This window comes from Motacilla alba, chromosome 17, assembly GCF_015832195.1.
Source record: "Motacilla alba alba isolate MOTALB_02 chromosome 17, Motacilla_alba_V1.0_pri, whole genome shotgun sequence".
In the NCBI taxonomy this organism is placed as follows: Eukaryota; Metazoa; Chordata; class Aves; order Passeriformes; family Motacillidae; genus Motacilla; species Motacilla alba.
In genome coordinates this window covers 5,717,586-5,745,284 of record NC_052032.1, presented here as the reverse complement: position 1 = coordinate 5,745,284, position 27,699 = coordinate 5,717,586, and the positions used below count along the sequence as shown (strand labels likewise).

The 27,699-nt window shown below is 50.0% G+C and overlaps 2 protein-coding genes across 2 annotated transcripts; one reads left to right on the top strand and one right to left on the bottom strand.

Moving 5' to 3' along the window:
- Positions 1-545: 545 nt before the first annotated feature.
- Positions 546-11,447, bottom strand: TBC1D13 (TBC1 domain family member 13). The gene is made up of 12 exons (XM_038156564.1): positions 11,329-11,447; positions 11,077-11,150; positions 10,782-10,822; positions 10,307-10,368; positions 9,929-10,028; positions 8,844-8,926; positions 8,530-8,689; positions 7,554-7,761; positions 6,832-6,995; positions 5,172-5,332; positions 4,972-5,029; positions 546-4,244 (listed from the first exon to the last, which is right to left on the bottom strand). Exons 1-12 carry the CDS (start codon positions 11,421-11,423, stop codon positions 4,179-4,181), a joined length of 1,272 nt encoding a protein of 423 aa, XP_038012492.1. The 5' UTR covers positions 11,424-11,447; the 3' UTR covers positions 546-4,178.
- Positions 11,448-11,696: 249 nt separating this feature from the next.
- On the top strand, positions 11,697-27,364 carry ZER1 (zyg-11 related cell cycle regulator). Its single transcript, XM_038156446.1, has 16 exons — positions 11,697-12,344; positions 16,140-16,403; positions 17,208-17,358; positions 17,650-18,086; positions 18,977-19,153; positions 20,251-20,365; positions 20,848-20,994; positions 21,236-21,409; positions 21,988-22,203; positions 22,852-22,893; positions 23,232-23,351; positions 23,794-23,909; positions 24,020-24,208; positions 25,185-25,282; positions 25,563-25,665; positions 26,636-27,364. Exons 2-16 carry the CDS (start codon positions 16,246-16,248, stop codon positions 26,691-26,693), a joined length of 2,301 nt encoding a protein of 766 aa, XP_038012374.1. The 5' UTR covers positions 11,697-12,344; positions 16,140-16,245; the 3' UTR covers positions 26,694-27,364.
- The last annotated feature ends 335 nt before the right edge of the window (positions 27,365-27,699 follow it).

Below are 27,699 nucleotides of genomic sequence, written 5' to 3'. Positions count from 1 at the left end.
GGACAGAGACACGGGGACACAGCGAGCGGCCGGGACACGGACACGGGGACACGGGGCACCGGGACACAGCGAACGGCCCCCCGGGGACACGGGGACAGGGACACGGGGACACAGCGAGCGGCCGGGGACACGGGGCACCGGGACACAGCGAGCGGCCCCCCGGGGACACGGGGACAGGGACACAGGGACACAGCGAGCGGCCGGGGACACGGGGACAGGGACACGGCGAGCGGCCGGGGAGACGGGGAACCGGGACACGGGGCACAGGGAGACGGCGGCCGGGGACACGGGGCACCGCGGCCGGGGACACAGGGACACAGCGAGGCGCGGGGACGCCCGCTGCCACCGCCACCGAGAGCGCTCGCAGGAGCGGCGGCACCCGTGCCGCGTATTCCTGGGGAAGGCAAAGCAAAGCCATCGCGGAAAGGAGGCGCTGGAGGAGCCGGGCTGGCTCGGCAGGGCTCTCGCTGTGCTGCTGTCACACCTACGGACACCGCAGCAGGAGCCTGGAGGAGCCCCAGTCCGACTCACACCAACGGGAGAGGTTTGCACAGACATCCTTTAGTTAAAGGAAACCTTACAAAAATAGTGTTTGAAAAAAGAAGCATAGAAGGAGTTTTGGAGTGATGAAATGTTCACTACATCCTTTTCTGGCAGTTCTTCACAGATGAAGTGGGGGAAAAAAAAAAGTTACCTGTTCCTTTCTTTGGGGAAAGGGCATTGTAGAAAACTGCTCCAAACAGCTAGAACAAGGTCACTGACATTCCTTAAGGAAAACCAGCCTCTGATTCCCAAACACCCCAGACTCCCCCAAAACAACTTCTGGCCTTCATTCTGCTCAATGCCAAAGTGTGGATAATTCTAGGCGGAGTCACAAAATTCAAACTCAAAATCAATCTCCCAAGTGACCAGCACCAGCAACTTGATCTACCTCACTGGCAAACCCACCAAGTTCTACAAAGCTTGAAGTGCAGTGAGGTGCAGGTAGAACAGACCTCTCCTTCCCAGGAGGAAGTTCATCTCTTCCCACATCCAGGAGTGTCCTGTTTTCCCTCCCAGCTGATTTCCCTTTCCCCTGTCTGGCAGTAGTCCTGCCTGTGAGGAACACGTGGTAAGACCTGTTTAAACATCCACTGTTCAAGTCCTGTGAGATAACGGGTCCCCAAGGCACCCCAGACTAACACCTCCCACCCCAAAGATCAGCTCTTTCAGCAGGTCAGGACTGTAAGAAACTAGAAGCAGAAACATCTCAAGGCTGGAGCAGGTGTTACTTGGCCACACAAGCAAGGAAACAGCAGTTAAGTATTGTCTCACTTCAAAAACAACAAAAATAAATCACCAGAAACCTTTGAGGAACAAAGCCAAGGGCAACCTGAGGAGATTCAGAAGCTGGTAAAAGGTTAAGACTTTCTTTTGTCCCCTCAGAAAATCTGGTTCTGCTCTTAAAGAAAGGAGAAAGTGTTGGAATAAAGAAATGATGTCCCAAGACAATGAAAAGTACCACTCTTTTCAACAGCAGGACAGAAGTTCTACCACACAGGAAGGAAATAAGCAGGAATATAAAACAGCTTTTTATGTATGGAACAGCCTGTCTGGACGTTTCAAAGTTGTTGCAAACTCTCCCCACAGAACTCAGTAGGTTTGGCAGCCATGGTTTGGATAAGGCTACAGAATTTGTCCTGGAGATCCTTTCCAGCAGCCACATCTCTCATTGCATCCCTTTAAAGCACTGCAAACTCCTTTCAAAAGCATTCGCTGTCACCCCCTGAAGAAAGGTGACATAACACAAGCCCTTGGACACCCAGGAAGGGAGAAGACAGCACCACACCTGTGCAGCCACCTCCCCTGCGCCTTCCCCAGCAGGATGGTCACCCTCAGGGCCCAAAGCTGTGCTGAAAACGTGCAGAAGTTCATTTCCAAGTAATGCTTTCATCCTGATTTGCCTGCTGCCTCCTCAGGTTACTTTAAGGAGACTTCCAGCTGCTCAGAGCAGGAACACTCATGGATGGTCCTGTTGCCAGTAAGAAATTCCAGCATAAGGAAACCCTGCAGGTGCCAGGGGAACCCAGAATAAACAGCCCAGCAAAGGATTCAGGGAGATGAGAGCAGAGTTTGTGCATGGAATGGGAAAGCTGCAGTATTTATAGCAGTTCTGAGGCAGAAGTGTTTGGAGCAGGTACAATTCTGCCTAAGAGTGGGGGCCTCTGGTTCTACATCTGTAGAGAACCTCCCAGGTGAATCTTTGACCACACCAGGTCTGGCCAACAGCCTCCCAGGAGCTGATAAAACCACCTGGAACAGCTCAGAGAACATCCATCCAGTGGCCAGAGCAGCCAGGATGCTTCATCACACTGCTGCCCTGGTCTACCTGTCCCATTTTTCTTGGAGGAAAACTATACCCTCAAGAAAAGATTGCAGCAGAGAGGGATACTGGCGCCACAGGTATTAATTACAGATTGCTTTAAACCTGAAATTGCTCTTGCAACACAGCAGCAACACACGGCTGCACGAGTGGTACTCGAGCATCTTCTCAAGAGGCAGAGATTGCTTGGGATTGCCAGTAAGAACATGGGTACCTGCACCAACCTGTCCTGCCATCTCCCCACGCACCTTGGTGAGAATTACAGCAGCCTGTGCAGCCTCCAGTGAAGGAAAGAACACCAGTAACAAAAGCTGAAGGCTGCCAGCATCCCTCCTGCGAGGGCAAGCCTAGGCCAGCACGGCTTAAGCAGATCTTACAAAGACTGACTGACCTTTACCAAATCAACACCCATGGATACCAAAGACTGCAGTGTCCAACAGCAGAGGTGAGCCAGCACAGCACAGAAAGAAAGGGAAAAGCATGTTGGATTAGTGTTCACTCGAGAGCTTCTGCACCACACAAGCACCTGGGTGCTGGCAGTCTCTCTCTCTGAGGATTAGGGTTTCTGCTCAGCTCAGCACTGAGGCAGCTCAGCAGTTCTGCCTGTGGTTTGTCTCAGTCCCTGTTCACCTGAGCCCACTGGACTGTATCTGAAGTGCAGCAGTCCCCCTCTCAGGAGAAACAAGTGTCCAGCTCAGGGCTGTGACCCCAACAGGACCAGGACAGAACAGTGGGTCAGCCCCAGCAGTCAGCTCAGGACAGATGCCTGTATGCCTGCTGGATTGTGCTAGAGAAGGACTCTTAGTGCAGATCAGAACTGTCTCTTCCTGGCAAGAAGTACTATGAGACAACAGCAAGGTTACTGTGACCAGACCTTAACGGGAGTGGTATCATTTAAGCCACTGAGGCAGAACACTCCAGTTGTGTGCCTGTATAAACCCCTAAATACATCTGTCTTCATTGCACATGATTAGTGTCCATTTCTTGTGTTTCAGAATCCTGACTGGAGCTGGATATGCTCCAGTTCAGAGCAGCATGAGGCCTCCCTGCAGCAGCAATCCTGCTCTAAGGCTGTGCGTAGTAAGGCTTGACTTGGAACTACACTTCAGTGGGGATTAAAACCACCACAGTCTTGCTTTCAAGGACACCTCGTTGATAAGGCAGCTCTGGATTCAGGCAGTGCACAAAGCCACCAGCTGTCACCGTGTCCTCCCACCTCAACTTCCCAGTCAAAGGAGTGCAAACTGCCAGGTGACCTTCACCAGAAAATGATGCAATCTTCTTCTTCTTCACAAGCCTCAGGGATGGCCAAGTGCAGACACGAGAGAGGAGAATCCAGAATCTACTTGAATGGCAGAATGTGACTTCACTGGAATACATTCTATTCACAGGAAGAAGATCCTTCTATCCTAACCCACCAAAATGCACTGGACTTCAGTCTGTCCTTTCCCCTTCAGAAGTTACTCCATGTGTTACTTCCATGATACAGGAGTCCATCCCTTCAGGGATATGCAGACAGAAGGTTTCTTTCTCCCCAAACTCAAAGTCATTAAAAAAAGATACAAAGAACTGCTTTTGGCAGCAAAGAGGCATTTGAAATGTGGAAAAATCTGGAGTGCAGGACTCAAGTAGATAGGGAAGTAATCAGTCCTTGACCTAATAAATAGAGTACAAGTCTTCAGGGTGGCCAGTAGTTCGAACAAAACCTGAAGTCTTGCAGAGACCAGTAGGAGCTTTAGTGCACCACACTGCGAGGGGCCATCTCCCAGGATCCACTGCCACACAGTTCTCTGACACCTTTTGTTAGGCCCATGGACTATTTGGAATCTTGAAGTTCCTTTGCCTTCTTCAAAATCAGATGAACATCAGAGATAGGATAATCCTATGGCAAAGAAGCAAAGGGATTTCAGTGACTTCCCAGCGTGCTTGATACAGATTGTTTTGTTTAAGCAAGGCAAACTTTGACAACAAAGTTCTTGGCCATTTATAACATACAGCCATGTTCAGTTACTCCTTTAACAGCTACAGTTTCCTGTTTTGTAGCTGATCAAGCCTCAATACCCTTCCAGAAGGTTTGTTGTTGTTGTTCTCCACTTTGTCCTCCAAGGGCACAGTAACCTGACCTGCCAGAGGGCTCTGTCTCACGCCAGAGAGCCTTATCAAAGCCAGTATCTTGCACAGCCCAAAGCAGGAACTGGCAGAACGTGAGATATCCAACTGTGCAGTGCAGGCGTTTCCAACCTAAGGCTCCCACAGATCTCAGAACTGAACAAAGCCCTCTGGCCAAAAAATTTAGCACTGTTACATAAGGTTGCACATCTTTGCTTGAATTTTTTTTTTTTTTTCAAACCAAAGGAACATTAGAAACCTCCAATCTATGATAATTTCTCTGTAGGGCAGAAAGGGTACATGTGCTAAAGACTCCCACTTGCAGTGATGAGAGTGCTGTAAGATCCCTACAGATTTTCCTGCATGCAAACATCACAAATGTGGTACTTGTCTTGAACCAGGCATACCCTCCCACCCTCTCACATACTGTCATGCTCTCTCACTGTACTATTTTAAGACTTTTCCAATTGCTCTCTGCACCCACTCTATTTAATTCTTACCTGTAGCAGCCTCATGTTCAGAGTGAAGTCTCCTTCCAGCAACTGATCCCGGATGAGTCTGAAAGATGGAAATTATTCCAGCTATTTTGACTCTTTACAAAGAAACTTTAAAACCTCTTCACCAGATGCCCTAACACATGCCTAGAGAAGACTCCTGGATCGATGGAAGAGAAGAAGAGGAAGGCTGTGTGCGTACTTACGTCAACATGGCACAACAGACGAGCAGGAGGAAATCGAAGCGCTTGTCGTCAGCAAAGAGGGAGTCCCAGATGCGGATGACATCTGGCAGCAGGAACTCTTGGGACAAGAGCAACGTCAGCCAGCGGAAGGCAAAGAACTGGGGTTTGATGTTCTGTTCTTGCTGTCAGACAGGCACCAGGCAAACAGTGAGTACGTGCTCCCGGCCACTTCCCTACAGGCAAGAGAACCACCCCATGTTTCCATCCCTGTCTCCTCCCATACCCTGCTCTAAGCTCCCAGCTCATCCTGCAGCAGCAGGAAAGCCTCTGCATCCTTTGGAGACTCTCCCATTCAACTTTGACTGAGAGACTTTCAGTGCAGCCACGCTCCACACCTACAGCCAAGCCAGAAAACGCTCCTCTATCCACAACATGGAGTAAAGGAAGCTTTTCTCCCTAAAGGCTCTATTTGTGTTCCGTTGAACCTGCCAAGTAATTTTAAAGTTCCCATTTCAACAGCATTTTATCTGCAAAGCTGCAGCCCTCCCCCGCTAGCACAGGCACTGTTTGTCAGGATTTCCTCTCCTTTCCAGAACCCTTGTATTTATGAAAAGGTTTACTATTCATAAAGATAAACAAAGATGGAACAGAGTTCACAATGATGGTCAGTAAAACGTGCTGTAAGCACCTTTAGCCTGAAGTTTTCCTGTTTTCTGATGTTAAATCCAACATAGCCTAAGTTTAACCAAGGTCAAACAAGCTCAGGATTCTGCTGATATTCTTAAGGACCAGCTGCTGCATGGCCAAGACCATTTCCTGCCAGCCAAACATTAAGCAGTTTTTATCCCCACTGGATCTGCTACCAGCCAACACTCTGGGCTGTGTCAGTGTGCTGACAAACCATCTTCTGGATTATAGAAGAAACATATCCTGACTTTTCTAGATGGAAAAAGACCTCAGTGTAATTTGGTCAAGGTTGCAGTAACAAGAATAGCTTTCCCTTCCAAAATCTCCTTGGACTTTCACACCACATGGACATTAAGATTGGAGATGTCTGTAATAAAAGTTGCCTTCTATGTGGTCTACAAAACTCACACAAACCCAAAGCAGTTGAAAACCTTTGAATGAAAGGGAACAGTATAATTTGGCCAGTGGGATCCAGCTCACTGAATTTCACTTCTTTGGAATGTGCTCCATGGAGTTTAAGTCAGTGTTGTCAGGGCAGCCAGTGGCAACAGAAGTGTGTGTGTGCAGCGTGGGGGATGTTTTTCGTTTTGCTCTTAAAAGCAGAAACATTTTCTGTAAGCTGGAAGCTGAACAGCTCTACAGCAAAACTCATGTTTTGATGTCTACAAGAGAGTAAAGACCCCAGCTCCAGCTCTGCAGGTGACCAAGGATCATGGCCAAGTCCCTTCAGACTCCCAGCTGGCAGCTGTGCAACAACCACAGTTTGCTTTCAGAGGCAGGCAGGGGAGGAAGCCCTGCTGTGTCAGCTCACTCTGGGCTCACTCCAAGGAGAGGCTGTTTCAGCTCACAGGTAAGAGTCTCTCTGCCCCACAGGCAAAGCCCTTCATACACTCTGTGCTCTACACAAGCAGTTTAACAAAACTGACATTCATGTGCACTGTTAAGCCACTCCTCACATGCCACCCAAGACCCAGAGAAACACCTGGCTCCTCACCAGTTTCAAATACAGCTCCACATCTTTTTCCTTCAGGGTGGAGTACACCTTCTCCATTTTGTAGGTAATACCACACTGAGAATCATCCAGGCTCTTAATGAAGTTGTCCCGAATTTCAGCCATTAGATTGGTAAAGCAGAAAAATGTGTCTGCTTCAGCATGCTCTGGGGAAAGAAAAGAAGAACATGGGAGAATAGAGGAAGCCTCACTGAGAGAGGTACAGAGCTGTAAAATTGTCCTTGCTCCATAATTGCTGTATTGGATCTGAGGAGTAGATCCCACCAGATCTTGGCTTGCTTGGTCTGGGTCAAAACTAGACAACCTTTTTTTTTTTCATTTTTTTTCCTAAACTAGAAACATCTACAGAGCCATGGCAGATACTAACCCTGTGTCCAACACAAGGTCTTCGTGACATGAGGTCACAAAACACTTATCTATGCACAAGAACATAATCTGCCACCAGCACACACCCTCAGAGCTCCTGTGAAACAGAAGCAACAGGCAAAGTCCTCCCTTTCCATTTTTTCCTTACCACCTATATAAAGTACAAGGAAACAAGAGCTTCTAAGGGGATTTTGAGTTTAACAAACAAACAAAAATTGCTCAAAATTCCTCACTTCCCATGTCCTCAGCCCATTCAGCTCCTACCAAGTACCCAAAACTCCTCATGCCACGCAGAGAAGTCACAGTGCCACTGGCAAGCAGTCAAAAGGCTTCCTCACCTTTCCATTCACTGTTAGGGTCTGTAGCAAAGGTGTAGTAAAGAGGCCCCACGATTTCATTCATGCCCTGGACATAGGCTATCCCAGGGTTCAGCTTGGCATAGATGAACAGGATCCTCTCCACCACCTCCCAGTGAGCTTCACAGCCATTGGGCAGAACTTCGTACTTGCTCAGAGAGCTGGGGGTGCTCTTCAGAGGGGAGCTCACCTGGAAAGCAAAGCTGAGTCAGGATAACCAAGCAGCACAGATCCTTCAGCACATGTGCCAAGCTTGGCTTTTAACACACACAGGCCCCCCAGAAGATCGGGGCTGTTTATACCACACAAACCAAGACAAGCAGCTCTGGGAGCACACAGGCAGAGAAGTCCTGGTGCTGGCTGTCCCTGAAGAACAAAGTCTGTGCAGCAACACACAGTTCCTTCTGAATCACTGCACCACATGATCTCACACGGTGAAAACCACAGCAGTTCCACTTCTTTGTTAGTAGCATGAGGGAAGGGTATTGAGAGTTGTGGGAAAAGCCACCTTCCCCAACAGCACATGTGCTCTAACACTCATGAAAGGGGAAAGAGACTACACATTTTAACAGATACTCCTAATTCCAACTTTGAGATCCAGTTCTGGAGGACTATGGAAATTTGCAATAAATTTTTAGTAAATTAACCCTTCAGTGTTTTGTTGCCACACAGGAAAGCATATGTCAGGCATAAAATAACTTGTGACTCCAAATTCTACCAGAAGTCAGGTAAAAACAATCTTTAAAATTAAATACACCTATAATTCCCTACAGTCTGTCAGGCACTTCAACTGATTCTACCATGTCCAGCCCCCAGAATGCTCAGTATCTGCTGGGGTGTTACCTTAATTCCACTGCACGAGCAGGAAGAGAAACAGAGAACAGCCCAAGAGTCACCCTTCCCCTTCCCAATCTGAGACCTTGCCCTGTGACAAGGCCAGCCCCAGCCCAGAGCTCACATTTGTCACCCCGCTGCGGTTCCGTGCCACCGTCTGCGACTTGAGCGTGGTCTGCTCCACGCGCCTGCGCAGCGTCTCAAACTCGTTCTGGGGGTCCAGGATCAACAGGCAGGGATAATCCGTGGGGCGCTGGAAAAACGCCATGTCAGGGTACAGCCTCCTGCACGGACACAGAAGGAAATCAGGGGCAAGAAGGAAGTACGTGCCCCATGTTGAGTGCGAGGCTCGGTTTAATATTAAACTTCCTTTTCAAAGTACAATTTGTTGATCAAACCACTCAGGGTCAGAAATCTGAGTGGTTGTGCCTCACACACCTGACATCTTTGTCTATCTGCAGGAGCACTTCGTTATCCTTGAAGTAAGTGTTCCATCGACTGTCTGGATTTGGATTGAGAGGCTGAAGAGAGAAACAACAGAAACAGAACAAGCGTGTTAACACACATCAAAATCCTCAGTAAACATACAGGGATTGAACATTTCTGCTGTCACTCTGCCATCAGCACAATCTGAGCACATCAGGGTCATTTTTTTCTCTCACATTTTGGATCCTTTTCACTCATCTCTTCAAGAGTTTGTTCCCAAATCAGGTTTTTTTTTCCCCTCTGTTAACAAGATTCCTAACTGCAGCTCCAAACCTGTACCATGGAGATGGTATTTAGACTTGGGGTAAGAGTTATCCACCCACCCAGCACTTTGATGTCGTGGTTCTTCTCTCCACACCAAGATCCACACAAAGTTAACAACTAACCAAGAAAAAAACAACGAGCTACATTCCAAGGGATTCAGAGATCACTGTGACCTGCTGTGTGGTTTTACAGACACCACCAAGGCTCCAGAGATCACAGTGGGGCAGGTGACTGCAGGGGAGTGAACGCTCAGAATGGTCATGGGAGCAGCTGTATCATTTTACAGTCTCTTCTGATCAGTTACTTCACTCACTCCTCCCACACACACACTCCTAACAGCACTTCCAGAGAAGGAGAAAGCCAAGGCGTGCAGGAAATAGTCTGTTAAAAAAATAACCCAGCAGCATAACTAGAAATAATCAACTCTCCTGCCTTCCACACCACAGCCCAGCCTGACTCTCCTGCTTATTTTCTATCCTCTGCTCCGAATTCACTCATGGACCCAAATTCCCAGGAGAGCATCTCATGGCTCCAGGAACCTCTTGTGAGCCTCTCCCTTTCCCCAGGAGACCCGAGGCATGGGCAGGCAGCCCCAAAGGGCAGGAGGAGGGAAGTGCACAGCTGGAAACAGCTCTCTACAGAGCTGCTGGTGCTCTGCCAGTAATTCACACTCAAGGCAAGCACACAAAGGTGCCAGGCTGGCACCTGGCAGCCCAGGGGGCCAGAAACTCCCCAAGGAATTTTCTGCAGCACAAAGGCTTAACAACACTTACGTGATCTTCTAAGGTCACATCTTCCCTGGAAACACCCAGGTTGGCCTTGGCAATCCCAGGCTGGATAATCATTTCTTTTAGGAACTGGGAATACAGATCCCTTAAAGAAGAAAAGAGGAATTTGCAATGAGGAAGATTAGGTCAAGGTGAGCACACAGGCAGAGTTCAAACAGCTGTTTCTGTCCCACCCTGCTCAGCCAGAAGACATCTGATTTTCTCTTCAGTGTAATTGAAGGGGTCAGTCCACCAGGCAGCAGGGAGAACAGCACATTACACACAAGAACAATTTGTTTCATGAAAGTACTTAATTATTTAAAGACTATTCTTCTTCTCTGCAGATATCTTTGAAAATAAAGGGACAAGTACCAACAGCCTCACCTCTGTTTCTTCAGCAAAGAGCTCCATAAGGCTTTCTCTAAAGGGAGGTAGTTCAGGAGTATCTGTACAGGAAACAGGTGAACAGGAATTAGTATTCAATGAGATGTTACACCTGCAAGATGAGCAAAGCAAACACTGGCTCGAACTGGCTCTTGGAAAACACTGGGAGCTCTCTCCAGACAGCCAAGTACTTTGCTAAGCAACAGTCAGGAATATTTCAGGGACTGGCTTTCCCCACAGAACTATTTGTAGAACTGATCAATAGCTAACCTGACCGAAACGCACTGCTTGCTTAAAACTGAGGCTGTTCACATGCAAAGTGCTGATCTCCACAAATTACTGCTGACTTCTAGTGGCTTTTAAGCTCTGGATTTATTGTTTGTTTACGACTTTAACCGCCAAAAAAGCGCTATGTGTACTTAATCAGCCCAAAGCATCACTCTCAAGGAAGAAAAGCGCCCCAAGCAAAACCCACCTTCCAGCACAGGCAGCGCAGCCCACCATCAAAGGGAATTCCTGTGGAACACCAGGCAGAGAAATAACCACGTTAGCCCATCCCTCACCACGGGTCGCTGATGTCACCTCACAAACAGGCCGGGCAACACTTTTCCTCCCCGCGGGGCACGAAGCTTCCCCAGGGACGCCGCTGGGGTGGGTTATCCAGGGGGTTATCCCCCAGCGGGACAGCCCGTGCCAGGCACGGACAGCCCGGGGCACCGCCGTGCCCGGAGCCCCCTCCCCAGCCCGGGGCCGCTCCCCGCGGCACTCACCGCTGAAGCACAGCTCGCGGAGCTTGGTCAGAGCCACCGTGGGTTCGCCGAGCACCTCCTGGAAGTCCGCGATCCTGAGGGGAGCGAAGCCGCGGGCGTCATCAGGGTTGGTACAGGCAACCCGAGACCCCCCAGAGCCCCCAGCCCCTCAGAGCCCCCGATTCGCGAGAGCCCCCACCCCTGGGCGCAGCGCAGCCCCGGCAGGCCGGGGAGGGGAAGGACCCCGGTCCCTGCACAGCCGCCGGCACCGACCTGCTCTGGTGCAGCCGCGACATGGCGGCCCCGGCGCCCCTTCCCCGCGCGCCGCATAAACGCTCCGGCTGGAAACGCTGCGCGGGGAGGGGCATGCGGCGGGCCCCGCCCCGCCCGGGCCCTGCCCTGCCCTGAGCCCCGCCCCGCCCGGGCCCTGCCCTGCCCTGAGCCCCGCCCCGCCCCGCCCCGCCCCGCCCGGGCCCTGCCCTGCGCTGAGCCCCGCCCCCGCGCGCCCCAGGGCGCCTTTCCTCAGCGCTCGGCACCGCCCCCTCCCTGCAAAGCTCCGCCCCGGCCCCGCGCTATGCCCCGCCCCTTTTGCGATCACCGTGCGGTAAGCCACGCCCCTGTCCGGTGAGCCCCGCCCCCTGCCCGCCTCGGGGCGCTCCCGGAGCCCCGCCGGCCCGGTCCCTGCCCCGTCCCGGTTCCCCGCGCCCCCGGGCTGCTAGACACGGCGCGGGTCCCTCCCCAGGCACCGAGCGCCAGGAGAGACCCCGCGGGCTGGAGCAGCCGGTCCTCCAGGCACTGAGGAGACACACGGGGTGGTCGCGCTGTCCCGGGCACGTTCCGGCCCATGCCAATGGCAACCGCGAGCGGGGCGGGCGGGAATGGCCCCGCTCAGTGAGGAGGCGCGGCGGGACCCTGGCTCTGCGGCGGCGGCAGCCGCGGCCCCTGAGCGAGGGACAGCCCGGGCTGCGCCGACCCGTCCCGGGCAGGCCCTGCCGGCACGCCGCGGCCAAGCTCTGCCCCGCGCCGTGACGTCAGTGCCTCCGCCGCGTGACGTCAGTGCCCTGTGACGTCACTGAACGTCCCCGCCGGGTCCCCGCTGCCCGAGCGTTCCGGCCGGGCCGGTGTTTCCGGGGAAGGACTCGCTGGCGCTTCCGGCGCGGGCGGAGGAAGTGACGGCGGGTTTGTTGACAGCGGAGGCTGCGGCGGGGGGAGCGGGCCCGAGCAGGACGCGGACCCCGGCCCGCCCCGGGCAGCCGGGACCAGCCGGGACCAGCCCCCCATGGCGCCAGGTGAGTAGCGGTGCCCCCCGGCCCGGCCCGACCCGGGGCAACAGGCCTGCCCGCCCGGGCGGGGGGAGGAACCGCCGCCCCCGGCATGCCGGACGGTGCCCCCGGCGCAGTCCCCGTCCCCTCCCCGGCACTGCCGGGAGCAGCCGGGCCCCGCCGGGCAGGGCTCCGGGCCGCGGCAGCAGCTCCGGCGCTGCCCGGCGAGGTGACCTCTGAGTGCCTTGGGGACGAGGGAGGGCTCGGGTTCGGGGCCAGCGCTGCCCGCGGGGCTGGTAGACACCATCGCGGGCTGATGGAGCCCCAGCGCCCACAGAGCCCTGACCAGGGACTCCGCGTGGTCTTCTTGGGCAGGTCACCTATGGAGCGAAAATCCGTGATGTAATTTAATTCAGTGAGCTGGAGGAGCATCTTTACTGCAGGCAGGTAAAGATCAACTCCAGCGAGTGCGAGCCGTCTCATTTAGGATGTCAGTCTGCCTGCCTGACAAGTTTGAGTTGCTGGCTTTGCTGGGACAGAGGATAGTTCCCTCTCCTTCTTCACTTTCCTTAGTGTAAGAAGGGTTCCCCACAAAGGCAGCGATGACCCATTAATTAATAAAATCACAGTGATTTGCAGCTGCAAGATGCCAGCTAAAGTGACAGTGCAGTTTCCCTTCAGAGCACAACCTGTGCCAAACTCTGCATTTACATTACGTTTGTAATTCTGAAGTCGCTGTAATCAGCTCATGTCGGTGCACATTGTTTGCCCTCTCCTTGGATGAGTCCCTGATGCTGGAACAGTCAGCTTTGCCAATCATTTTTGTAGCAACAGCGTAAACGTTGTGTAGTTGGCGTGGAGCCACGGTGAGTCAGGCTTGGCTTGGCTCCGGGCACTGCCTGGAGAGAGGCTGGGAGAGATGATGGGTCTGAAATGCAAGGGAGAGGATATTGGCAGTGGCAGCCCCAGGAGAGGTCCCCAGCCTCACGTGCCAGTGCAGCCTGGAGTGCTGTAACAGTGCAGGTGCAGCCTGGAAAGGAGCACTGTTTGCAGAGGGCCTGGTGGTCCTGGATGCTGGGGAGGGGGTAAGTAGAGCTGCCTGTACTGCACCTGGGTTTGGGTGCGTGGATGGCAGGAGGTGCTGTCACTGCTCAGAGAGGCTGTGTGCCCATGGGAAGGGCTTTTGTGTGCCTGCTCCCGAGGCTCTGAGGAACTCAGTTCCTTGGTGCACTAAGATGGAAGCAAACTTGTCAGAGAAATAAAGTGGAAAAAATACTGGCAGCTGGAATTCTGGTCACTTTCCAGTTCTTGCTCTTGAATTTTCAGCATCTTTCATGCATCTGTCTTTAACTCTACCAAAACCCACGTGGCACCAGGTAGCTCATTGCTGGAAAAGCACTGGTGGCAGGCACTAGGCAGCTTCATCCTGTGTGGAGCTTCCTGAGGAGAACAATTAGACAAACGTTAATGATTTTCCAGCCTCTCCAGTTCTTTTCTTTTTGTCACACATCGAGACTAGAGACAGTATTGATCAGGGCAGCTATTGGCCCTTTTCCCTCTCTGCTGCTGGGGTGTCATGTTTTCAGTCTAAGGAGGGAGAGGCCAGCTTGTGTTGTCTCCTGGAGAAAAGGTCACAGCAGCTGCTCAGATATCTGTAATAAATCAGGAGGATGAAAGCTTTTCTTTGCTCTTATTTCAGTGGGACAGTTTAACCATTCCTGATATTAACCTTCTGCATGGGGTTGTGTTGGTGGATCACGGGGAGTTCGGAAGTTAAAGGGCAGCTGATTTCTTCAGGGCTGAAATCAACCAGCTGCATTGTGCTGGTCTCAGCAGAGAGGGAACAGAGGCTTGTCAGAGCCACAGGAAGGCAGTCCTTGCCCTCTGGTGCTCTGAGCTGCTTGGACAAGTCCCAAGCACTGGCCGTTTCCAGCTGCACGTGACAATAGATTGTCAATGGGAATTTGTTTTCGAGTTCTCTGGCCGTCGGTAGTAAACAGTGGAAGAACACTGGCTGCAGGGAGCTCCTGTCTGATGGCACAGGGGAACTGGTAGGGACAGCAGAACACGCTTCCCAGCTGGTTCAGATCTTCTTGTTGATCTTGCCTTTCTGGAAAGATTCTCTCCAGCAAGCTTCAGGCAAAATCTGCAAGAGGGACTTGTTCTGGAGGTGAGGCCGATTCATCTCCAAAGCAGATGCAGGACAGCTTCCTCCCACCTGCATTCCCTTTGCCAGGGCCTCCCAGCCAGGGAGACAATACTGTGCACTCAGTACTGGCCCATTTCAGCCTTGACTCCTCACTTTAGTTAACTCCGAAGGTGAGATCTGTGGATTGTGGAGCTCCTCCATTATCAAAGTTGAAAATGCTCCATTTTAGTTGATTGGACCTCATGCACCTCAACAGAGCTATTGTGGCACTATTGAGAAGTCTCAGTTTTATGTTCTTGTGACCCCCCGTCAGCACTCAGTGACCAAAAGAGCAAGTTCCACCCTTAACACCGTGATTGGAGAGAGTTTAAAGTGTAATTTTTATGATTGCTGAAGTTTTGGGGTTTTTTTGCCTCAGCATAACCTTTTAGAGTAGTTAAGCTGAGGAATGGGAGTTAAACTCTTCTGTCTTGTACTGATACCATAGGAATGAAGGAAAGGGAGCAGCAGAGGCTTTAGAGAAGCAGAGAGCTGGTGACACACAAGTGTCCTGCTATTTGCAGCTGCAGGATAAAGATCAGAAACAGAATATGGTTTAGGACATTTTGCAACAACTTCTCCAGCAACGGCTGCTCAGCTGTGGTGCAGAGAATAACTACTACCTCCACAGCAACAGTGTTCTCAGGACCAGCAGGGACAGAGTTTTGATAATACATAGGTTTTATATCAAAAATAAACATTTTAACACAATTTTCTGTGTCTGTGGAAATATTTAGATAAGTTTAGGTTTGCTTGTAATGTGATTTGGCCTTTGAAAGTGAAATGTCGCTGCTGGTCTTCAAGCTAGCTTCTCTGATAAGCCCCTTGGGGCCCCACTGAGCAAGTCTTGATAGCAGAGCAGTCAGGTCATTTCAAATCAGAAAACAGGAATAGCTTCCCCCAGTTGTCTGCCTCACCCATCCTTTATCCTGTTCTAAAAATGAAGGAGGGCACAAACACTTTGCCTTTTTCCAGTTTAGTCACTCTTTGTGACAGATTTGGGGTGGTGGGGGTGAGCTGGATGTAGAGGTGTCCAGCACAATCACAGTCCTTGCCTTTACTGCACTCAGGGGGATCCCAGACCAGGCTGTGTGTTTCCCTCTGGCTTCTGATCCACTTCACGCTCTAGTTCAAGCACTTGCATGAAGCTTCTGGCTTGGCACTACAGAGAAACACTGAGCTTGAAAATGAAACTCGACTTGGAATGTTGGCAGAGAGAATGACAGGCAGGAGATACAGGGCCACAGATCCCACCGGTGCCTTTCAAAGGGTAATGCTGACAGTAAATGTTCTGCTGGTTTATCCAACCCACCCTGGAGGAAACCAAGCAATGTGGCTTCTACCACTTCCCTTTCCAAGGGCCTTTGTCAGCCAGATAACCCTGCAGTGAGGGAACATTTTGCTGTGTAGCCTCATTTCCAAACACATCACACTAACTCATTCCCACAGTATCCCCTGGGAGTGGGAATATAAGGAATTAAGGGTACACTGCCAGAGGGGCCAAACTGCTACAGGTCCTTCTGAGGTCAGCAAGTGATGAGCTGTAAATACAACATCCTCTGCTGTGACACCTTTGTGGGACACTTGCAGTTGTGCCTTTCTCAGTGCATCTTTTTTCCCTTCTCTGCTTATAGCTATCGTGATGGCCCCATAAATTCATCCCAGGACTTCATCTGAGGGAAGGACCTCCTGCATCAAACGCTTCCTTCTGCTCTTCCCCTTCCCATCCTTTCCCTCAAGATGGCATCTGACAGTCCTGAGTCGCTGATGACCTTGTGCACTGATTACTGCCTTCGCAACCTGGAGGGGACTCTCTGCTACCTCCTGGACAACGAAACGCTGCGGCTCCATCCCGACATCTTCCTGCCAAGCGAGATCTGTGACAAGCTTGTCAACGAGTACGTTTCAGGCCTGGTTTGGGAAGCAGCTGGGAGCTCAGAGCAGGGGGAGTGTAGTTCTCCAGTTGATCATATTGGCAAATAAGGGTTTGCACGAACTCCAGGAGGAAGTGTTCCCCTTTGTACTGCTATCATTCTCATTTCTGTGGTAGTCGCCCTTTCCAAGTTAGTCAGAGCTCAACGAGATGCTGTAAAAAGGGAAACGAAAAGAGTAAACCCAGAGTGAAACAGTCACTGCTTCTTCCTAGAATGTCAGTGAGCAAAGAAGCCTTCCCATTTCCTATCACTGAAGCATTACAACACTCTGTCCAAGCAGAGAAATAAGAGTCAAAGTGCTAACAGATGTTAAATTTTAAGGCTGCTGCTCCCATAGTTTTATAAAGCAACTTGTTTCCGGGGATTTATGTAATTTGGCTGTCACAGTCTCTCTTGGCTGAACTTGTGCTCACAAAGTCTGGCAGAGAATTCTGGCCAGCTAATTTTCTGAAAAATGGCAATAAAAAAATCAAATTACTAAGTTTAAACAGCTAGGGAAAAAAATTCCTGGAGTCTGTGCTTGCCAGAATCCTGTTTGCTCACACACACTGAGTCCTGCACAAATCTTTGGCCAAGATTTTCCTAGGGATTGTTGGTTCTGTGCCAGAAGAGGTGGATGAGCTGCTTTGCCCCAAAGGCTGATCTGGGTGATACTGGGAGGGAGTGGGTTGGTGTGTGCTCACAACTCTGTCATGCTTCCTTGTCACCAGAGCAGGTGCCAGAGCTGTGGCTGAGCCTGTGCTGTGCTAACACCGTTGCCCCACACAGGTACGTGGAGCTGGTGAAGACAGACAGCATCTTTGAACCCCATGAAAGCTTCTTCACCCTCTTCTCAGACCCACGGAGCACCAGGCTAGCTCGGATCCACCTGCGGGAACACATTGTGCAGGACCAGGACCTGGAGGCCATCAGGAAGCAGGTGGGGCTGCACTGACAGCTGCCACATCATGCAGCAGCATTGCTGCACAGGAGTCCCAGACACCCAGAGATTCCCAAGGCTCTGTCCCTTGCTGTCCAAGTCTTCCTTGGACTAACCTCAGCTTCTTCCCTTCTCAGCTCCCAAAGCCACCGTTGGGAATGGCATAGGACACTGGTCAGGTTGGGTGATACATGATTTCAGGCTGTCCCAGTGGGAGGGGTGGGGCGAACACCTGAGGGGTGGGCAATTTACCTGTGAGATATCTCTAACCTTGAATTCCCTTTTTTTCAGGATCTTATTGAGCTCTACCTGACTAACTGTGAGAAGCTGACAGCCAAGAGCCTGCAAACCTTGGTGAGCTTCAGCCACACACTGATCTCCCTGAGCCTCTTTGGCTGCAGCAATATCTTCTACGAGGAGGAGAACCCCGGGGGCTGTGAGGACGACTGCCTGGTGAACCCCACTCGCCAGGTCTTGGTCAAGGACTTCACTTTTGAAGGCTTCAGCCGCCTGCGCATCCTGAACCTGGGCCGCCTGATCGAGGGCGTGAACGTGGAGACTCTGCTGCGGCCCCTGGCCTCCCTTGCGGCTCTCGACCTTTCTGGGATCCAGCTGAACGATGTGGGATTCCTGACCCAGTGGAAGGACAGTCTGGTTTCCTTAGTGCTTTACAACATGGACCTTTCAGAGGAGCACATCCAAGTGATTGCGCAGCTGCGCAAGCTCAGGTCAGCAGATCTGTTCTTCCTTCTTTATCCTTCTCTAGCTGATAGGGAAAGGTCTTTCAGGAATGGTCTTCTTGCCTGCTATCAGAGAGGCACTCACTGCTGGGTTCAGCTTGTAAACCTTCCTGTGGACAGGCTCACTGATTGTATTCATCACTGTACATATCTGACATGTCTAAAGCCAGCCTGAATTTTGCTTGTAAGAAGACACCACTTAGCAGAAACTTCCCATTGGAAAAACAAAAAACACCCCATCACCCCCACTTGGTGTGCAACAGGTAGAAGACACTTTTGTGAGTGGGATGTTTGCTCCAGTCTTCAGTACAAGCCAGCAAAGTCTCTCTGTCCTGTAAGGAACCCCACCTGCACACAATGCTGGTCAGCTTGTCCCACCACTCCCTTAGCAGCAAGATTTCCTCAAAGCTTAAGCATTTAAATACCTGAAAGAAATCAGGATAATGTAATAGCCTGGGGTGAAAAAATTATAAGATGAGGGAAGCAGACAAAAACCTGTGCAATTTAATTTGTGGGATGAGGCAAGATATGTTTCTGGGGATACACAGATCTTCTGGTGCATCTTAATCTCCAGGTAGAAATGCTCAGGTGGCTGCTGTGATGGAGTTTGGAAAAGGCAGTTTCTGAGCCTGGAGCAATTTCCTTTGTGATGTGTGGCTAGATGATTCACTGTGGTCCATTCCAAGTAGCCCTGTACCAGATACCTGTGTGCTTTGGTTAGACACAGGGCCAGCTGCTGCTGCCAGAACCTACAGAACCACATTCCTGTATCTTGGGAAGGAAATAATGATAAATAATATTCACACTTGGCTCTGGCAGGGAGGCAGAAGCTCCAGCTAATGCTTTCCAGGCTGTGAGATGCTCTCTATCACCTGCAGGCACCTGGATATCTCCCGAGACCATCTGTCCAGTTACTACAAGTTCAAGCTGACCCGGCGGGTTCTAAACTTGTTTGTGGAAAACCTGGTGAACCTCACTTCGCTCGACATCTCAGGGCACACCATGCTGGAGAACTGCACTATCCCCAGCATGGAGGAGAAGATGGGCCAGACCAGGTAAGGGAACAGCAGTTACTGAGGTCTGCTTGGATGGATAGATCAGTCAAAGATGAATCAAGAACAGTTCCCTCTCCTGAGTTCCCAAATTCTGTAGGTCTAATCAGTACTAAAAAGCAGGATACAACTCTTGCCAGGTTCCCCTGACAGTAGAGACTGGTGTGAGAATCAGCTGTGATTGCTGTATGCAACACATGTAAGGACTTGTAAGAGTAATAAAGAATTCATCCCATCTGCCTGCCATGCATATCTGAAGTATTTCAGTTCTTTTCCACACGCACATTCTCCCAGGGATCTTCTGCTGGATTTTTTCCTGAAAGGACTCCAAAGCCCTTTACACATTTCCTACACAAAATACTCTTCCCCTTGTGGAAATCCAGGCTCTTCTGAAGAACATTTATACACTGAGTCAATACATCAGCACTCATAGGAGGGCTGTGTGTTTTAGAACCTTGAAATCTCAAGGCCTGTTTCAGATTTGACCTGAATACTGGGCAGATCAACCCTTGGAAATCCTGGTGCCCCTCAGCAGAGGCATACCTAGAGGTCTGGTTTCCACATCAGCCAAGAGCTCTGCCATCCTGTTAAGCACTTGCTGAACAGAATCAAAAAAGTGAGACAGTACTGGCTCCTTTTCACCAGAGCTGGTGAAAATGCACTGGCTCTTGGTCAATAAGGAACATGACAGCCAAGACAGTATCCTTGCATGCTCACAGAAGCAGACTTAGCGTGTCTGTCACATTACAAATACATTGGATGAGTGAAATCCACAGCCCTTTAAAAGGAAATTAGAATTTACCTGGGAAAGCTGCATCCTGTCTGTAGCAATTCTTACTGCTGGTTTCATTCAGCGTGTTCGCCTTTCACTCAGGATCACCTGGGAGGAATATTTAGAGCTATGTTCATAACTGGTATATGACATAACAGTTATGTTCATACTGGCAGCTGCCTGGTATAAAATGAAATGCAGCTTTTACCACTCTGAGCATGAAGCAGTACAGTCAGAGTGAACGGAGGGCTGGCAGCTATCTCTGTGGCAGGAGGCACCTGAAGAAACATGGTACCAACATGAGCAATCTCTTGTGTTTTCACCCCAGCATTGAGCCAGCAAAGAGCAGCATTGCTCCCTTCCGGGGTCTGAAACGACCGCTGCAGTTCTTGGGCCTTTTTGAAACATCCCTCTGCCGCCTGACCCATATTCCAGCCTACAAGGTAAGGAGGCTGCAGGAATATTGGCAGTAGGAACTTGTTAGAAGTTGAAAGAACATGAGAGCCCTGCCTGCCAGTAGAGTGGAGTTCTTTGGGTCTTGGGTGTGACAACTGAGCTCTGACCTTTCAATAACTACTTCATAATGCAAGAAAACTGCCAGAAAGCAAGACCTGTACCCCACATAGTTTTTATATGGATTGGAAAACATTGGAGAAAAGCATGGAGAAACCATCCTGCCTGGGGGATGTCTGTGACTACTGAAAAGGATTTAACACAGTAAGAGTCCTACTTTTGAATAGCATCCTCCTGCCCCAAAGGTGCCCTTTCTCATCCTTCTGGACTGAAAAGTGACTCAACCTCTGTCTCATCCTGGGCTGAATCTACTCTCAGGACAGAGGGAATGTACACCCTTTGACCTTCCAGAGTTTCCTTCTCATATTGGTTTTCCTCCTTCATAATTTCTCCCCTTGCTTTTCCACGCCAGGTGAGTGGAGACAAGAACGAAGAGCAAGTCCTGAATGCCATTGAGGCTTACACCGAGCACCGGCCGGAGATCACTTCCCGGGCCATCAACCTGCTCTTCGACATTGCCCGCATCGAGCGCTGCAGCCAGCTGCTGAGAGCCCTCCAGGTAAGCCTTGGCCTCACCCTGACAAGGGGAATTTTGCACTCCCAGTCTTTTTTTCCACCCTGGGACACTGTATCGGGCCATTCCAGAGAAAGTTCCAGTAGCGCAGTGGAACTGGGTACCTTCATTTCCTGAGCACGTTCCTGCAATGCCTGGGCCACGCTTTCCTTGCGGGCTTCTAACAGTCACTCCAAGAGTTAGCAGCAAGTCTGTGGCACTGAAGCTCTGTGTTGTTTCTCTGCAGCTGGTGATCACAGCGCTCAAGTGCCACAAGGATGACAAAAACATCCAGGTGACAGGCAGCGCCGCGCTGTTCTACTTGACCAACTCCGAGTACCGCATGGAGCAGAGCGTGAAGCTGCGGCGCCAGGTCATCCAGGTGGTGCTCAACGGCATGGAGTCCTACCAGGAGGTCACAGTAAGAGCAGCCCAGGCACCTTTGGTTCCCATAGTCCTCTCTCCCTGGATCAATTCTTTAGCCTGGTGTCAGCATTTGGGTTTCCTCTGCCTGCAGGGAGTTAAACAAGGCAGAGAAGTTACTACCTGCCCAGATCTGCTCCTGCTGTCCACTCAGCAATGGGGATTACATGCAGGGTGCTCCTTTTTATCCATGAACAGTGCTCAAAGCACGTGCGTGACACACAGATACCCGTACTGACTATGGGGTGAAATTGTTGTGGGTAGAGGGGATGTTGAGTCAATGGAAAGAAACATCTCAAATCTCTGTACTGGAAGTCAGCTTTGTAGAGAGCCAATGGGCAGTGAGGAACTGGCTTGGAAAGCAACGGGCCCTGGATATTGGGTGGCCTTATGAGACTGGAGTGACAGTCATGGAGCATGGCTGAAGCACAGCATGAGATCAGAGGGTAACAGACATCTCAGTAGCTGTAGTCAGGCAAGAAGATGCTTTCAGTACCAAGCAGCAAGGAAACGTGAGATGGTGGGGTGTGTGCTTTTGTAGCCACTTGGCCCAGTGTTTGCTTCCTTTTGACGCAGGTCCAGCGGAACTGCTGCCTGACCCTGTGTAACTTCAGCATTCCCGAGGAGCTGGAGTTCCAGTACCGCCGAGTGAACGAGCTGCTGCTGAACATCCTCAACCAGAGCCGGCAGGACGAGTCCATCCAGCGCATCGCTGTGCACCTCTGCAACGCCCTGGTCTGCCAGGTGGACAACGACCACAAAGAAGCTGTGGGCAAGATGGGGTTTGTCATGGTTGGTATGGTCCCAAGGTGTCTACTTATCCGTAACCCAGGCTAGGACAGTTCCTTTACAGCTGTCCATCAAAGCCTCCAGCCATGATCCAACCTCGCAGTATCACAGAAGAGAACCAGTGTCCCAGCAATGCTGAGCTCTCCTGGAACCCACCCCTTTATTTGCTTGCCCCCACTGGAGGTTATGATCTCAGAGACAGGCTGGTGTGAGGGCTGGAAGTCACTGTAACCTAACACCTGAGCTCACCACATCAGGTTATTTCTAGATCTGGTACCACCTTGTGACTGTGTCCTTCTGCTTCTCCCCAAGTTTGCATCATTTCCCAACTCAACCCATATCCCCCACCTTTTCCAAGAACTGCAGAGGCTGTTGCTTTGGTGCAGTTATGGCACATCCCAGACCTTGTCATACAGCTCAAAAATGACTCAACTGCAAACTCAACAGCTCAGGGACTGTGGCATATTTCAGCTCTGTGAATACTTACAGCTTGGAACATGACCCAGTCCCACTGGTTTAGAGAAAGATAAATCAAGTAGGTTCTCTGTATAAGATCAAAATTGGCCATAACTGCTGTGATACTGCAGGGCTGATTAAGTTTTAGGTTCATTTTTGGACTGTTTCTCACTTTTCCCCTTTCTTTGCCCACAGACAATGCTAAAGTTGATTCAGAAGAAGTTGGCTGATAAAACGGTGAGTGTTTCCCAAAAAACCCATATACATAGGGTATTTTCTCTTCAGTCTGACTTAGGCATGGAAATCAGCCCAGAGTGCCAGCTCAGCTTCTCTAACAAACACAAAGACATCTCAGCTGATGCTGCAGAATTTCTTGTTCCAGGCTGAGGGCAGGGGAATGTGACAGAAAGGCAAAAATATTAAACAAAAAACCCACTTTCTGACAAGTTGAAAGTGAACAACAAGGTTTTCTTACCTCTGAAGTCATCTAGGGTGATGGCAGAGAGGAAACAGGTGATTGTTTTGCACCAGGCTCCTGCATTAGCAAAGCTCTGATTCTGTCCTTTTCCCTATAGTGTGATCAGGTGATGGAGTTCTCCTGGAGTGCCCTCTGGAACATCACTGATGAGACCCCAGATAACTGTGAGATGTTCCTTAACTACAGTGGCATGAAACTGTTCTTGGAGTGCTTGAAAGTAAGTGTCTGATTGTCTCTGGAGAGATGCTGACAGGAGCAGTGGAGATGCAGGTGCCTGGGCAGGATCCCTGGCTCTGCTCCTCTCCAAGCATTACTTCCTACACTTCACAAACAAGAAAGAAAAAGCTTGTGTAAGTTCTTCCTTCTCACATCATTCCACCCAGCCAGTAGAACAGAGAAACTTACAGTGAACACATCTTCCCCTTTGCCCATCTTTGCTCAGCCCTCTCAAGCAGAGCAGCAGTGAACAGCGGGCCTGGTTTTCATCCTCCCTTTTCACACAACCTTTAGCACCATTTGGCACCTGCCAAGGGGCCATTGCTGACTACCCAAAAATACTGAGGTTTTCTAGATGTGCTGTACAGCCCTTTCCCAGGGTTGCTTGTTCTCAGCATCACCAGAGTCCTACCTGTGTATAATCCTGTTCCTTGCCTGGCCAGGAGTTCCCAGAGAAACAGGAGCTGCACCGCAACATGCTGGGGCTGCTGGGCAACGTGGCAGAAGTGAAGGAGCTCCGCCCGCAGCTCATGACCTCCCAGTTCATCAGTGTGTTCAGGTGAGTGCCTGGCTGGTGATCAGCTGGGCTCTGATCTCTTCTGAATCACCTGGAGACTTGTGAATCTTTACTGCATCAGCAGCTCTGAGTGATCTCTTCTCTCTTGGCAGCAACCTGCTGGAGAGCAAAGCTGATGGGATTGAGGTGTCGTATAATGCCTGTGGAGTGCTCTCCCATATCATGTTTGATGGTTTAGAGGCCTGGGGGATCTGTGAGCCTCATAGAGAAGAAGTTGTGAAGAGGATGTGGGCAGCCATCCAGAGCTGGGATATCAACTCCAGGAGAAATATCAACTACAGGTGAGCAATGGAAAAGATTGGCCCACTCACACGGGAGCCAGGATTGTCACAGGAAGGAAGCACCTACAGAGAGAAAGGAAGAGAGAGAGCCTAGCATGGAGGCTCTGTTCAGAGTGAAGGAGAAACATCTTCAGGGACATATTCTTTAGTGAGGGTTTTACATCTTCCTTTGAAACATGTTACATAAGATACTGAAATTAGACACCTTACCTCACAATTCCTATGGGAGAAGTTTGGCAGCCCAGTAGAATTTCTCCTGCAAGTTTCTGCTGAAATGGAGTAGTTCAGGAAAACCATGGTCTGTCTAGGACTGCCTAAGCACTTCCCTCTGACACTGCTGTCCTTTGCAATCTGTCCTTTTAAGTCTGTTTGCTTCCCAAAGCCACATGCTTTCACTCTTCTCTGGGGCATATTTACACACAGGTACCAGAAATCCCTTCAAATGTTAATATAACTGCTGGAATCCTCTAAACCCCTTCCTGTAAGAGGTTATCAGGTACTCAGAATTCCCTTAGTGCTTGGCAGGGATCCAACTGGCATTCCAGTGCCTGTTTACAGTATGGACAGTATAGTATCCTTGTCAGAAGAAACACAGGCACCCTTGCACATGTGCAGCCAGCTTTGCCTGGGTGTAGTTTGGCTTTGTCCCTCCTCAAACTGATCAGTGCTGCTGGATTTCAACTCCTGTGAGGAAATGCCTAATGGGCATGGAAATAGTTCCTGGGCTCACTTGCCTTTGTTGCAGCTGTTTCTCTGAGCAGTGTGTTTGTGCTGAAGTGGTGGAGCCTGTAATCCTGCCAGCATTGCCCTGGGACATTGACTTAGCCTTGGTGCCAGAATCTTTGAAATACCACTGGATTTACTGCTGCGGTACCTATGAGCAGATCCCTTGCTGTATTGTATTGCTGTGAGTGGCAAAGGTGTTGAAAGAAGTAGCTCTTGGATTTTGAACAACTTCTGTAATATTTCTGTGCAGGTCATTTGAACCAATCCTTCGACTTCTTCCACAAGGGATCTCCCCAGTCAGCCAGCACTGGGCCACCTGGGCACTCTATAACCTGGTCTCTGTCTACCGTAAGTTCTCTTTTTGAAATCATATTCCCTGCACTGTAGAAGTTGAGGGGGTGAACCTGAGGCTGTCAGCAGAAACGGTCTTGCAGGATAAACTATGTAGGTAAAGAAAACCTTCTTTGAATGATGCAGGAACGTCCAGGCAGCACAGCCAAATAAAGCTAATTAGACTTGGTGTGTAGGAAATTCCTTCACTGTTTTGATCCTTCTTCTTCCCCTCCTGCCACCCTTTGTACACTGTTGTGAGGGTTCACAAGGACCTGATTTATTCTTTTCTCTGCAGCTGACAAGTACTGCCCACTGCTGATCAAAGAAGGAGGGATTCCTCTCCTGAAGGACATGATTAAAATGGCCTCAGCACGACAAGAGACCAAGGAAATGGCCCGGTAGGACACCAGTGCACATCACAAACTCTCAGTTTAGCCTTAGTTTAATTTTTAATTCTTCCACTAAAGTGAGGCTACCAAAGCAAGGTCTGGAGCGATGTGTATGAGAGGTATGAATTGAATACAGGAGAGGCAGAGGAAAAAGAGGTTGAAAACAGAATACTAGAGATGTTTATAGGTGTACAGTACATACAGATGATTACCAGGCAACGGGGTTGTAGATTGGGTTGTTGAGCAAGGGAGCCATGTGGCTAATTGCAGTTCTTAGGCCAGTAGTCTCCAGTTATCACTTTTCCCTGTACTTGGGTGGCTGCCTGTCTTCAGAATCATACTGGCCTGTCACTGAACTGCCAACTGCACAGTTCAAATGAGAGCATTTTTCAGAAGGTAGAGTCCATCACCCTTGCAATGACACCTTTCTTTGGAGCCATCCTTTCAGAGTTGTAAAAGCCAGCTACAGTTTCTGATCATTGGCAAAGTGAGAGCTGTAATTTCATACCTGCAGGATGAATAGAGAGGCAGAGATATGGGAATACATACCTGGTGAGCGGGCAGCAGGTATTCCCACTGCTGAGGGTTGCTAAATTCTGGAGGGGACTGGAGCCTGCAGAAGACAGTCACAGTTACACACAGTGTGTGGGATGGGACAGGTGACAGCACAGGGAAGGACAAACATTTGTATGAATGTATTTCCTGGTGGGATTTAAAGGCATCTGAGGTTTTGGGTGTGGGGGTAACGAATGAATGGTCACAGCTGGATCTGGATATGCACTACCATAACTTGACATTCCAAGCTGGGAGCTGCTTTTGTGGAGTTTACTGGTTTTGACACAGTTTGTGTCTCAGATACAAACAGGACACTGCTAACACAGAAGTCAACTCTGGGACAGTTCTTACCTTACTGTCCCACAGCTGAGGTGCAATAAGCTTTAAACTAAACCCTCTCTCCTTGTCCTTGTTTTATCCATAGGAAAGTTATAGAGCACTGCAGTAACTTTAAGGAGGAGAACATGGACACTTCCAGATAGAGGCAGTCACCCAATGCCTCTTGCCAGCACTGTATCCAGCTTCTCTCTAACTCACTGTACATAGGGAGGACTCTTTCTTACCAACTCGCCCGTTGGAAGGAAACTTTATGTGTGTGTGTGAGACCCTCAGTAGATGAAGGTGAATAGGGGAGGGGGGAGGGACTTTTTGCACAACAAAATGCTTTCCTTAACTTAGTGGACTTTTTTTGTTATGAAGTTTCAGGTTGAAGTTCTGTGTGTATGATTTCTGTATAAAAAGAAAACAAAAAACAAAGACAATTACATTATGTATCTTTTAACCTTTTATTTTAGACCACACAGAGAGCCTCAAATGACCATGAGCTTGAAGACCTAGTTGTGTGATCACTAGTGTGATGGTTATTTCCCACTTTTTAGAAAATTCCCTTTTGCTGTACTGCATGAGGTCCTGTGATGTCTGCAAGAACACCAGTCCTGAATCAGCATTGGCTGCTCAGTGGGGGGACAGGCAGTGATGAGTTATTTATTTGGTTAGAGAGGTTGGGGGACACAATACCAGAAAGACAGACCAAAAGAACTGATGTTTTAGTGAGACTTAGGAATGGAGAAACTAGAGAAGACCTTTCAAGCTAATTCACTCCCTTAAGGGCTTTTAATAGAAGATTCACATTAATGGAAGCATTGCTAATTCCATGTGGGTCATTTGGAAGTCAGACTTTCCCAATAAAGTCAAGAGGTCTGTTTTGTCCCCATTGGCAGTACAGTGGGATCTGCCAGCCCACCCAGCCTCAGAAGGTCAGGGATGACCAGCAGAACCAGTTATACATTCTTGGCTACACAGAGCTTCTCTGTTGAAAGGAGCCTGTGCAACAAGGCACAAGGTTTGTTCACAAAGGGCTAGACATCTTCATTCCAGTCCTTCACCACCTTTTTTAGTAGTGTTCTGTTTTGTAGAGAAGGGCTACAAAGCCAGAGTATTTCCTCTGCATACTATACTCTGCTAGGCCCTAGTCCTGAGCAGCTGTAC

Coding starts and splice junctions, on each gene's coding strand:
- ZER1 (XM_038156446.1), top strand. CDS start 16,246: ATGGCATCTGACAGTCCTGAGTCGCTGATGACCTTGTGCACTGATTAC. Junction 20,366..20,847: donor CCCATATTCCAGCCTACAAG/GTAAGGAGGCTG, acceptor TTTCCACGCCAG/GTGAGTGGAGACAAGAACGA. Junction 22,894..23,231: donor AGAAGTTGGCTGATAAAACG/GTGAGTGTTTCC, acceptor TTTTCCCTATAG/TGTGATCAGGTGATGGAGTT.
- TBC1D13 (XM_038156564.1), bottom strand. CDS start 11,423: ATGCCCCTCCCCGCGCAGCGTTTCCAGCCGGAGCGTTTATGCGGCGCG. Junction 11,151..11,328: donor TCGCGGCTGCACCAGAGCAG/GTCGGTGCCGGC, acceptor CGCTCCCCTCAG/GATCGCGGACTTCCAGGAGG. Junction 5,333..6,831: donor TGGAGCTGTATTTGAAACTG/GTGAGGAGCCAG, acceptor CCTGTCTGACAG/CAAGAACAGAACATCAAACC.